Source organism: Gymnoscopelus braueri (assembly GCF_963280865.1).
Source record: "Gymnoscopelus braueri genome assembly, chromosome: 18".
Lineage (NCBI taxonomy): Eukaryota > Metazoa > Chordata > Actinopteri > Myctophiformes > Myctophidae > Gymnoscopelus > Gymnoscopelus braueri.
In genome coordinates, this window is record NC_137618.1 from 8,683,871 (window position 1) to 8,697,238 (window position 13,368).

At 41.0% G+C, this 13,368-nt stretch overlaps 1 protein-coding gene across 2 annotated transcripts in view; it reads right to left on the bottom strand.

The window, feature by feature from the left end:
• Positions 1-10,747, bottom strand: part of pms1 (PMS1 homolog 1, mismatch repair system component) — a 43,038-nt gene extending 32,291 nt beyond the window's left edge. For both annotated transcript variants that reach the window (XM_080456993.1, XM_080456992.1), the window contains exons 1-6: positions 10,712-10,747; positions 9,536-9,678; positions 8,326-8,379; positions 7,884-8,012; positions 6,924-7,026; positions 6,194-6,357 (exon numbers count right to left, since the gene is read on the bottom strand). In XM_080456993.1, coding sequence (XP_080313119.1) covers positions 6,194-6,357; positions 6,924-7,026; positions 7,884-8,012; positions 8,326-8,379; positions 9,536-9,670 — 585 coding nt within the window. In that variant the 5' untranslated portion in view covers positions 9,671-9,678; positions 10,712-10,747. The remainder of the gene's footprint in view (positions 1-6,193; positions 6,358-6,923; positions 7,027-7,883; positions 8,013-8,325; positions 8,380-9,535; positions 9,679-10,711) is intronic.
• Between the last annotated feature and the right edge of the window lie 2,621 nt (positions 10,748-13,368).

Here is a 13,368-nt window from a genome sequence, read left to right on the forward strand (position 1 = left end):
CCTTGAGGGGGTTCCAGAGGGTCCCCAAGCAAAATGAGTTAACATAGCAACAAAATCATGTAGACCTGATATCTTTTTTTTTTTTAATCTTGGAAAATAATGAGAAAAATGTGAAATATTTTTGAAACATTCTAACAACACAAATCTTGGAATGGGGTGGGGGTGGGGGGGGGGGGGGGGGTCAATGGCATTTTGAGATGGGGGGGGGGGGTCCGCTCTGCAGCCAAATACACGGTAAGTCTGTGGTCGGTAGGTATCCCGCTGGGTGATAGTATACATACGGTATATATCTTCCCGGGTGTTGATTTCTGAAAGCATGCGCTGTGCAGCACGGAGCACGTCCACTGCTGTGATATACACATTTTGGCACATGTAAAAGGATCGCTCCTGTAAACAGTTCTCGGAGAAAGCTGTGAAACACGACACAGCCTGGAAGAGCAAAGTTCGAGACACGGGATACAAGGACGACTTTGAGTGCTGATGGCACAAAATGGGGGCAAGTGCACCTCTCCCCTGACGAGTTCAAATTTAATTTCAAGGAAAGGTATACGGCGTGTGCGTTGTGTGCCCCCTCCCCCCCCCCCTCCTCCTCCTCCAGTTCCCCAGTGGTGGAAAAAGTACTAAAAGTATCAATACTGCAATGTAGAAATACTGTTACAAGTAAAAGTCCGGAATTCAAAATTTACTTGAGTTGTATTGGTATCAAAATGTACTTAAAAGTATAAAAGTAGAAGGTACTCATTTTGCAGAATGTCCCATTTCACAGGTTTTAAAATGAATACAATGTCAAAAGATCTTTTGAAAATAGCAGATCTACAAGTAAAAGCATTGAAAATTGGAAATACTCCAGTAAAGTAAAAAAGAATACCTCAAAATTGTACTTAAGTACAGTACTTGAGTGCATGTACTTAGTTACTTTCCACCACTGCTCACCCCTCACTCTGTCCCTCCTGTGACCCCTTGTTCTCCCTCTCAGCTGGTGCACAAACTGGCTGCAACCTGAAAAGCAAACTGAGGCCGTCGGGTGGAAACCTCTTAACCCATTGAGACCTGGAACTGTGTCATTTTTAGATTTGAGCTAAAAAGCATTATTTTACACTTTAGGCTATTCAAAAATAGCAGATCTACAAGCTCATAGCGCGGCACCGAGTGCCGCGCTACGAGCTTGTAGATCTGCTATTTTTGAAAAATCGTGAAAATGTGTGCAAATCTTTGAATATAAATACTTTTAAAGTGAACATTTTTAACTCAAATCTTTGCTTCTGGGGGGTCCCTGGAACAAAATATTTTGATGGGGGTCCACGGCCAAATACATATAATTTTGGGGGTCCTTGACATGAAAAAGATTGAGCACCACTGATATAGAAACATACGTTTTTCAGAATACTGTTGAGATTTAGGAGACATGTAGAATCGGCTTCAGGTCCAAATCTGTTACTTTTCAGGAAATGAAAACAAAGGGGAAAGAACCTGCATTGGTTCCCAAAGAAACCAATGTAGTTATTATTTTAGTCACATGCTCTTGTTAATACTTTTCATTGGTTCAATATTTATATAAAAACCCACAGACAACCCATAACCACTTCCACTTGCAGACTTTTTCAAAATAGCAAAAGAAAAATAGCTGATCTACAAGCTCACGGCGCATCGCGGCTTGTAGATCGGCGTTTATTTTTTTGCAACTCTTGCACGCCACTTTTTGTACGACGAATCAGGGCATTCGTTTGGGAAAAAGACAAAAAAACGTATAAATATGGAGATACAAGGTTTCTGCCCCACGACAGCAGCCAAATCTGGGACTTGTTTCGCAGCTGTGTTCACCAGCTTACTCAGGCGTCATAATCAGCCAAATTCAACCTCGCCGTTCCCAGGCAGCCAGTAGTTTTTTTAGTAAAAGTAGCAGTACCACAATGTAGAAATACTCTTTTACAAGAGAAGTCCTGTATCAGAAATGTTACTTGAGTAAAGATACAAAAGTAACTGGCATCAAAATATACTTAAAAAGTCAGAGTAATAAAAGAAAGTCTTTCTAAAATAGCTGATCTTACAAGCACTTCAATCACTCATGTGATGTCGTTTATCAGCTGATCTAAGCTGAGCATGTAGAGCATAGAGGTATAATATAACTAGAGGGCGGATTGCCCCGCCCCCAGCTATCATTTCAATGAATGTGCTCAGTGGCGTTTTGAAGCACCCGGAAACCTGCCGGAAGTAGAATTATTGGTTCGATTTTGACCACACGTAGAGTTATGAGCATGCGCACTAGTGTCCTTTTTGCGTTCTACGGCAGCCCGTGTGTCAAGGATTGAACGCGAGATATTTATTAAATACACTTTTGAGATGCATATTTATATGTAAATGCATATGTATGTATGTATAATATGTTTACATATTTATATGTATAAATATAAATATCTCTCAGTATGTTTTGCGCGTGCATGTATTTCTCCCTGCCTGCAGTTCCAGCTTTGGCCACTGGGGTGGCAGCGTCAATGTTTCTCAGCAACTCTGGGGGCTTGATGTAGAGCAGCAATTTTTGATTATATGATGTATAAAATAGGGCTTAATTGGCTATGTATTGTAATAATAATCTAAATCTAATTGTATTGTAGTGGAGTCAAAAGTAAAACATTTGGCTCTGTTATGTAGTGAAGTATACATTATCGAAAAATGCAAATTACTTCAGTAAAGTAAAAGTACCTCAAAATGTTACCCAAGTGCAAATACTTGAGTAAATGCACTTAGCTACTTCCCAGCTCTGGCAGCCAGCCCAGCAGTCACTGAGCAGTGGGAATAACAGCATTTTGACTAACTTCGCTGCTACGGCCATCAACAAGCCGTCAACTCTTCATCGAGAAAGACGTCACACACTAATATATTTGACAGCTTGTTTAACTGTGGATTTAAAAAAAAACATAACTTGCAGCTTACTTGTTTGTTTTTGTCATTTACTTCCATCCTGGTCTGTTACAGCACTGTGGTCAACCAGGGTTCTTTTTGAACATGCTAAAGCCACAGAGTGACAACCGTCTTCTTTCTTTAAAATACTTCTATCATTTTGTTGTACACTTGACAAAATAAAATCCTCCATCCATCATTATGTTGTAATTACTACAGCTGTTGTTTTATACATAACTAGTCTCCACCAGGGCAGGTAGGCTGCGTTCATGATTTGAGGCATTTTGTTAAAAACGGGCCACTCCTGAAAACTTTGGAAGCCAATCTTAGCCAATCACGATGGCATATGAAAAATCTGAGAGATACTTCTTAATGACATGACCATAGAGATAATGTGTACAAATGTGCGTGATGTTTGGACAAAAAAAAATGGGTTTAGCAAAGATCGGCCTCCTGGTGGCACTATAACAGGCCAATGTGAGAAATTTGGGGCAGAGGCTTTTACTTGGCCTCCAAGGAGTATGCGCAAAGTTTCACACGATCGGTTCAATGGTGCCGGAGATTAGCTGCTCACAGAAATCTGCCTATTATAGCGCCAACATGTGGCCAATTTGTAAAATTAGGGTGGAATCTCTTACTTGGTCTAGAGGGAATGTGCGTGCAAAGTTTCCCGGCAATCAGACGCTGCTGTTCATGATTTGAGACATTTTGTTCAAAACAGGCCACTCCTGCAAACTTTAGAATCCAATCTTAGCCAATCAGGATGGAATATGAAAAATCTGAAAGATCCGTCTTGATCACATCACGGGATGTTTGAACAAAATCGGAAGGAGTAACATCCAAAAATTTGTTTTGCAAAAATCGCCATCCTGTGGCGCTATAACAGGCCGATGTGAAAGATTTGGGGCAGAGGTTTTTAGTTGGCCTCCAAGGAATATGTGTGCACAGTTTCATGCCGATCGGTCCAACGGTGCCGGGGATTAGCTGTTCACAAACACACGGACGGACGCCGAACACACACACACACACACACACACACACACACACACACACGCGCACACACACACACACACACACACACACACACACACACACACACACACACACACACACACACACACACACAGTACTGCTTAACATTATAACTCTGAATCCTTCAAGTACACAGTCAAATCCCCAGTATTCATTTTATCCATTTGCAGGGGGTCCCCAGCTAAATGATTGATAGCTAGAAAACCAAACGGACCCTTATAATGCTGTAACTCTGAGAGGGTACGGGACCATTTGGTTGAACCCTCACAGAGTTAATTTAACAAGAGGATTTCACAGGGAGGAAAAGGAACAGGCTTGCTTGGACAGAAGGACACATATGGAGGCTGATGGAGACACCTAGTGGCAGTCGGGTGTAAGTGTAGAGGAGCATTTTAGGGCCTGCAGGCAGGTACAAAACCAAAGCAAATATGTGCTTCAAAGCTGCTATCTGGAATAAAATGTTATTTTAACTAATCTGGTAGAGCAAGGGTTCCCAAACTTTTCGGGCCACGGCCCCCCAAAATAGTCATGTTTGAACTGGGGACCCCCGCCCTGACAAGCACTTGGAATTGTCGGTATTTCATTTTGGTTTGACTCGGTTCCACAGATAAATATTGTGAAAATAGCCGATCTTCAAGCTCACCACGCCTCGCAGGCGTGGTGAGCTTGTAGATCGTCACAATCTATGCCTCTTTCTTACGTAATATTTGACAATTTGGTATTTAAAAGGTCTTAAAAGTCATTAAATTGTAACTTTAAAAATGTGCAGATACCCTGTATACACTCATACTGTATGTTGGTTTGTTTACCGTTGAGTGAGAAAACAATGTTGCACATTAAGCTAATCATCTGGGGACCCCCCCCCACCCCAAAATAATTTGGGGACACCCCCTGGGAACCACTGTTGGTAGTGTATGATAATACACCGTAGATCGTCAATTTTACATATGCGACACCGTTGTACAACAAGGTTAAAATCAGGTTTTATCAGGGGCACGGTGGCACAGTCGGTAGCGCTGTCGCCTCACAGCTAGAAGGTCCTGGGTTCGATTCCCGCCGGGGACGCTGTGGGCACTGGGGGCGTGTCTTCTCCTCCGCGTCATCAGCGCCCATACCCTAGGTGGGGTTGGCGAAAGGGCCTACTCTGTGTGGAGTTTGCATGTTCTCCCCGTGTCTCCTAGGGTAGTTAATACCCTCACAAAAACATGTAGTAATCCTGGTCACTATACCGCCTCCCCCATGACAGCCGGGGCGCCTGATGGAGGGGAAGGGAACTGGTTGGAATAACGTGTTCCTTCCACGCGCTACGTCCAACCAGGGAAACTCCCCCGTCAGGTGACAAGAAGGTCAGTTGGCTCTCATGCCTGAAGGAAGCATGAGCTCGGCCGATACACTTATTTGTTTTAGCTCTTGCTCATTTGATTTTCCTATTTGTCTCATCTGTTTAAGAAAGTAGGTAACTCATACATTGCACTTTTACCTTAGTGCTACTAGGTATGCTCTTAGTTGCTTGTTTTAGAAGAGAATGCACTTAAGACTTCTGATGATTAGTAGTTTCCTTGCCTACCTACAGTATGTTGAATGCACTTATTGTAAGTCGCTTTGGATGAAAGCGTCTGCTAAATGAATGTACCTTGTTGTGAGTCAATCCAGGTTGTATAACTAGAGACAGGGTACTGTACCTTGTTGTGAGTCAGTTCAGGTTGTATAACTAGAGACAGTGTACAGTAACTTGTCAGTTCAGGTTGTATAACTAGAGACAGGGTACTGTACCTTGTTGTGAGTCAGTTCAGGTTGTATAACTAGAGACAGTGTACTGTACCTTGTTGTGAGTCAGTTCAGGTTGTATAACTAGAGACAGTGTACTGTACCTTGTTGTGAGTCAGTTCAGGTTGTATAACTAGAGACAGGGTACTGTACCTTGTTGTGAGTCAGTTCAGGTTGTATAACTAGAGACAGGGTACTGTAACTTGTTGTGAGTCAGTTCATGTTTTATAACTAGAGACAGGGTACTGTACCTTGTTGTGAGTCAGTTCAGGTTGTATAACTAGAGACAGTGCACTGTACCTTGTTGTGAGTCAGTTCAGGTTGTATAACTAGAGACAGGGTACTGTACCTTGTTGTGAGTCAGTTCAGGTTGTATAACTAGAGACAGGGTACTGTACCTTGTTGTGAGTCAGTTCAGGTTGTATAACTAGAGACAGGGTACAGTAACTTGTTGTGAGTCAGTTCAGGTTGTATAACTAGAGACAGGGTACTGTACCTTGTTGTGAGTCAGTGTGAGTCTCAGCTCAGGTTTTATAATGGCGTAGGCGATTAGCAGGTCCTGGACCTTCTTCAGTTCTTCTTTGCACTTCTTTGCGTTGGTGTAGTATTGCCTCCTCACTGGCAGGTTTTTAAACAGCTTCAGAACGCAGACCGACGTACCTGGAGGAACAGCACAGGGGGGACTGCATGAGAGGGAAACACAGTCTCTCTGGAAAACATAGAGACGTGAAATGCTTTGGTAGCATTGGTCCAGTCATGCCAATAAAACACACACACACACACACACACACACACACACACACACACACACACACACACACACACACACACACACACACACACACACACACACACACACACACACACACACACACACACACAGTCTCGCGATAACAGCACATACTTTGGCACAGTCAGAGAAGAACCTCAATAACATTATACAGTGTGTACATTGAAAAGCAACACAGCAGAAAACAATGTGTGGACATCTGGACCGAGTATTTTACAAAGGTCGCAGTCGTTCAGAAATAGTGTTTGTTCATAAGCTGGTCCACCTGGCTCTCATTGACTACAATGCATTCCATCGAACTTGCTGCTGCAGTTTGCCACCCAAGTGCGACTACTCTGCCGGCTGAAATCGCTGGACAGAGAAAATGAGGTAGATATCCCTTCGTTCTTAAATACGTTCCTTGACCGAAACACTGCATCATTCAGAGGATACTTGCCTTGACCCAGGTGAGAGGGCTTCTGGGAAACCACCGTCCCAGTGAGGTCCAGTGAATACTGGGTGCTGATGTCGTCATCTTTAGTCTTTGTTGTGACACACACCTGCAACACATCATCGGATGATCACTCACTACATTTTAGCTTGGCCTAAAGGTCAGACGAGCAAATTTGTAACGAAAGGTTCCCGGTTCGATTCCCTGGCCCATTAGAAAAGATCTGGATGGGGACGTGAATGGCCACCCCTTACCCCTCCCCCCCCAACACTGCTGAAGTGCTCTTGAGCAAGGCACTGAACCCCCAACTGCTCCAGTGGAGCTGCTCGGTGGCCAACAGTATAAAGGTGACTCTCCATCAAACAGACTACTTCAGACTATATATAATAGACTAAAACTCTGTTGGCAAAAAGTTGGCATTTAGTTCAGCACAAACTGTCGGCCGATGCGCACAGTTGTTGTGCGCAGGCGTTCGAGCTGGCGCTGGCATGCAAGATCCTGCCAGTGTTGCCAGGTCTGCTTATTATGAGCGACTTTGGGCTTGTTTTCCTGTAAAGTCGCTTGTAAATATTCATCATAGTTGCGGGTTGCTTTTGTTTGGGCTTGTTTCTGAAGTGTAGTTGCTTATTTGGGCTAAAGATTATTTTTGAAAATAGCTGATCAAGAGGTGAAACTGGTCCCTTCTTAATCCTTTAAGACCAGGAACGCATCTGTGTCACTTTAGATTTCTTTGGCTATTCAAAAATAGCAGATATACAAGCTCATAGCGCGGCACTGAGTGCCGCGCTATGAGCTTGTAGATCTGCTATTTTTTTTTTTATCTTGAAAAAATGATTTTTCATTTTTTTTCAAAAAACTGTTAGGATTTAGAAAACATTTTTAAGAATCGCCTCAGGTCTTAATGGGTTAACCTGAACCAGAAAACTAAACGACACATTCCAAAATGACATGTGTGACCTCTCTCACCTCAGCCACGGCACAGATTGAGCCCAGAGCCTCTCCGCGGAAACCGTAGGTGTCCAGGTGCTCCAGGTCGTCATGGCTACAGATCTTGGACGTGTAGTGTCTGACGGCCATCACTGGGGTGTCCTCCAACTGAATGTAGGAGTGCAGCAGCGCTTAACTTAATTGAACGAATCAATTTAATCCATTATGCAAAATTAAATATATATATATTTAAATAATCTATCCCTATATCATTATGGGTGAAAAGTTTCAAAAAATTACAAAACGTTTTCAAACATAGTGAAAATAGCTGACCTATTTTAATTATTTGTGTATGACACTGTTGTGCGGCTAAGTATTATATATATATATATATATATATATATATATATACATAATATATATATAAATATTATTTTCTAAATTAAAATTAGAATAATATAATGGATAGTTGCAGCTCTACCTGGATGCCTCCTCCATTGTCTCTGACCTCCACCCGGTCCAAGCCGTAGTTCTCCTGAAACACCATGAACACAACATTTATACCATGCTGCAACATGTGGTGAACAAACTACTTAACCAAAGTACCTGAGTCAAAGTATAGATACTCCTGGTCAAATATTACTCAACTACTCGAGTGAAAGTTGCACCGTCAAATGTGTACTTGAGTTAAAGTACTGGAATACTTGCTTCAAGTATTCAAAATTAGATCTGCTATTTTCACTATATTTCAAATGGAGCTAAAGTGGTTAATTCATAATGTACTTTTTCCATTTCCTAGTAATATAGTGGAGTCAAACGTACAATATTTGTCTTTGAAATGTAGTGGGATGAAAGTCATAGGTATCCAGATATACAAATACTCAAGTAAAGTACAGATACTCAAAACATGTACTTAAGTACATTACTCAAGTAAATGTACTTTGTTACAGTACACCAAAGCAGAATTGGTCATTCTCTTAAAGGGATAGTTCACCCAAAAAAGTACTTTTTTTCCTATCGATTAGTCACCCCATGGAGACTTGAATTCATGGATATTTTTTAGTTTTTGTCGCATTCCTAAGACAATAATTTGATGACCAGCGGACCGGTAGGCAGCGGTTCCGGTAGGAGACACAAAGGCGACTCTTTGTGTCTCCTACCAAAACCACTGCCGGTCATCAGATTATTGGCTTAGGAATGCGACCAAAAAATATCCATGAATTCAAGTCTCCATGGGGTGACTAATCGATAGACAAGTCTTGGGGGTGAACTATCCTTTTAACCAATTAAGACCTGAGGCCAACTCTAAATGTCTTCTAAATCCTAACAGTTTTCTGAAAAACCTATGTTGCCATATCAGTGGTGCTCAAACTTTTTCATGTGAAGGACCCCCAAGATTATATGTATTTGGCCACGGACCCGCATCTCAAAATATTTTGTTCCCCTCAGAAGCAAAGATTTGAGTTAAAAATGTAAAAAGAAATTAAAATAATATATATATTCAAAGATTTGCACAAATTGTGACGAGTTCTCAAAAATAGCAGATCTACAAGCTACAAATAGCAGATCTACAAGCTCGTAGCGCGTATACCTGCTATTTTTGAATAGCCAACCAAATGTGCTATATATATATAGCTAAAATCTAAAATGACACAGATGTATTTTTTTTAATAGGTTAAAACGGAGCGTACCAGTTTAATGTCGATGCACGTAGCTCCAGCATCCAGGGAGTTCTCCATCAGCTCTTTGACCACGTTGAGCACTGAGGTGATGACCTGAGAGCTGGACAGCAGACGCACCGTGTCTGCAGAGAGCTGCTTCATCATGCGGCCTTCTGCTCTCGCACACGCACACACACACACACACACACACACACACACACACACACACACAATCAGTAACTTTGTCTAATGGTTTGGGGATTAAAACCTATTAAATTTTGTTTTATTTAAAACATTTATTAACACCCACCAATGTACCAGTTCTGTCTGGTAATACAAGTCATCAAATCTATTCAGAGTCACATCCTAGAGCAGGTTATTCTCAACCTTTTGAATTTCAAGGACCCCCAAATTGATAAGATAATCTTTCCATGGGGCCACAATAAGAACACTTTCTTGTTGTTTGGCATGATACGGTCTGATATGGTCTGTCATTTGGTCCAGAATTCCTTTCCTGTCTAAGACTTTTTAGACAGTATACTTTCTAAGTACTGTAGGTAGGTATAGAGACAACGTCTGTCTGTCTGTCTGTCTGTCTGTCTGTCTGTCTGTCTGTCTGTCTGTGTCTGTCTGTCTGTGTGTGTCTGTGTGTGTGTGTGTGTGTGTGTGTGTATCTATTTATTGTAGGATACTGTAGATGAGAGTTAGCCTAGAATCAAGACTATCTTAGATTTATTTGATCGATTCTGACATTTACATATAATCTTTGATAGTCTTGATCCAAGGCTAGATAAGATCATCAAAATGTATCAAACTGACCAAAATAGGCATTGTTGAATATTCTCTATTTACTTGTACATGTAATAATGGTGAACATTAACTATCAATCTAGGTGGGGAGCTCCAGGAAACCCCCCCTAGGACCCCACCATGTTGAGAACCACAGTATAGATCATAGAAATAACGTTTCCTTATAGATAAAACATAATACTACAGGGTCAGTGACAGATCAGATGTCATCTGAATGATCATTTGAATCATTTGAGCATCTTCTTCTGGCTTTGTTTTACAATAAAGCTCAAAAAGTGTCTACTTAGACCTACATCAGGCTTGCAAGCAAAGAGCCTTTACAAGCTGCAATCTGCACATTATGATATAAATGTAATAATTAATCATGAACAATTATAAGAACGAACTCCATACTGACTTGATCAAAGCTTTCAAGCAGCACGCGCAGTCCTCCTCCATCAACATAAACAAACTGTGTCAAGTCAAGTCCCCAACAATAAGAACTACAGGAAGTTGCTCAAGGGACTACAAAATAAAATACCATTTTAATATAATGTTTTATTGATTGAATACTTTATTAACAGTTTGCAAAAACAAGGCACGTGGCACAGATTTATTCAAAAGAATGCTAAAAGGATAACCCAGATAAGCCCTCAGGCCTCAGGGGGCTTGTTTCCATTAAGGTCATGAGTATTAAATTCATCGAGACATTTAAAGACAAACAATAATATACAATAATGAAGAGAAGAAAGAAGAAAGATATGTACAGTAAACAGTTGGGGGTGAGGGGGCGGTCATTTCCGGCGATAAGCTTAGACTTTTTACTTTTTACAGGGGCCAGATTTGCAGCCACCTGTACAGTAGGTGCTCTTTTAGAGCGGTTTTGAAGGAGGGTACTGAGCTCATTTATACAGTCTATGGTACTGAGTCACACTTGTTATGCCTGTTGGAAGGCATTCCACATTCTGGCAGCATAGCAGTAGAACGAATTTGACACCATTTTTGTGCCGAAACTGGGTTCAGTGAGATCAGTGGGTCTCCTTCTGGTGTTGTGCCTATGTGTGTCTTTTACGCTACTGAAGTAGTCTGACAGATACAGGTACATGCATATCCCTGTTTTCTCGTATATCTGAAAGACCAGGCCCATTGCCCTCCCTCGCATAATGAGCAGGGGTTAGGTGAGTTCTAGGTGAGGAGATCCTGAATAGAAAACTTGTTCTTTGGTTGACTTTTCTGATTACTTTTGACGCCATTTCTTCACTTGAGACGTTGACCTCTAAGATATAGGTAGGTAATTTCATCTTTCCTTGTGATGTCGCCCACTTTGACCGTGAAGTCTTAGGTTTATTCTGGACCCAAAAAGAATGGATTTAGATTTGCATAGGTGTAGTGATAGTTTGTTATCAGTGAGCCAGGTGCAGATTCTACCGAGTTCAGAGCTAAGGGCCTCCTCAACCTGCAATCTGTCCATGCCCGAGACCAGGAGTGGCGAGTCATCCGCATACCTAGCTGTTCTCTCCCCTTAAGATCAAAACCGATGGTCTTCCACTTATCCATCAGTATGGAGTGACTGACAGTGTCAAATGTCTTTTGGAGGTCCAACATGACCATGCCGCAGTATTTGCCTGAGTCCACCTCACGTTTGGATGTGGTCGGTCAAATAGAGTAGGCATGTGTGGAGTGAGATGTTCTGAAGCCAGATTGGAATTTGAACATTCGTTTTTTTCCGTTGAGGTACTTTTCGACCTGTTCATTTACTAACCTCTCTATAACTTTCGCATGGGTTAGTCATGGATATCAAAAGCAGTCTACATTTACATACAAATATGTTGTAAACGGTCATTTACAACGTATTGATATTAAAAAACGGTATGTTCAGGCATTGCCTTTTGTCTCGTTAATATTTGTGAGGCTCTTATTTATATTATAGAGCTACAATGTTGCTGTAAATCATATAAATCAAACAAATTGATTGATTTTATTTTGAAGGTAACGTGGATACATGTGCGGTGGTTTAACTGTACTGACTTGACGCAGCTGCGACACACGTGACGCACTGAGCGCGCCTTGCCCTCCTGAAACAATCTGCTCTTCTGATTGGTTTAGAGGCACACGGAGGCGGGATTAGTGCATCACCAACGATACTTTTTTGCCTTGTTTTGCTCTGTAAGACATTGATTGATTGATTGATTGACTGAATACTTTATTAACAGTTTGCAAAAAAAAGCACAGAGGTACAGTTCTATACAAAAGGATGCTAAAAGGATTAAACCCAAGAAAGCACTATGGCTTGTTTCCATTGGGGTCCTGTGTATTAAATTCACCGAAACATTTAAAGACAAACTATAATATACAGTAATGGGCAAAAACATCATATAAACGAGTAGTTAAAAAATATATGTACAGTAAAAGTACATTAGCATGTCCCACTACTAGTAGTCAATGTATGGTTTATTATAAATAGTAGTTAAAGGGATATTTTACTTTCAAATAATTATGGTTGGGGTCATTTTAACGTCTGCTCAGGCTTTTGTGAGCACATATATTTTTTTATATATATTTTTGGAACATAAAAGAAATAAAATACAATAAAGAATTTAAATAAAATTAAAGGGATATTTCACTTTCAAACTTGATTGTTTACGTCTACTTTTGTGTTTCACTCCAGACATTTTTTCAGATGTTTGATTCAGTATTTACTATTTAGATATTTGATATAATTATTCTCAGACACGCCCCCTACCTATACAAACCCACTGTAACTTCAAACTCCATTTTAGCTCCATCTCGAAAGTCATGGAAAAAATAGTCTATGAACAGGTCGATAAGTATCTTGCCGAAAAAAATCTAATTTACAAATTCCAATCTGGTTTCAGAACAAACCACTCCACTGACACATGCCTTCTCTATTTGAACGACTCTATCAAACAAGATGTCGACAAGGGCAAATATTGCGGCATGGTCATGCTGGACCTCCAAAAGGCCTTTGACACCGTCAATCACCCAATTATGATCAATAAGCTCAAAGCAATAGGTTTTGATGATACGTCAGTGAACTGGATGAGATCCTACCTG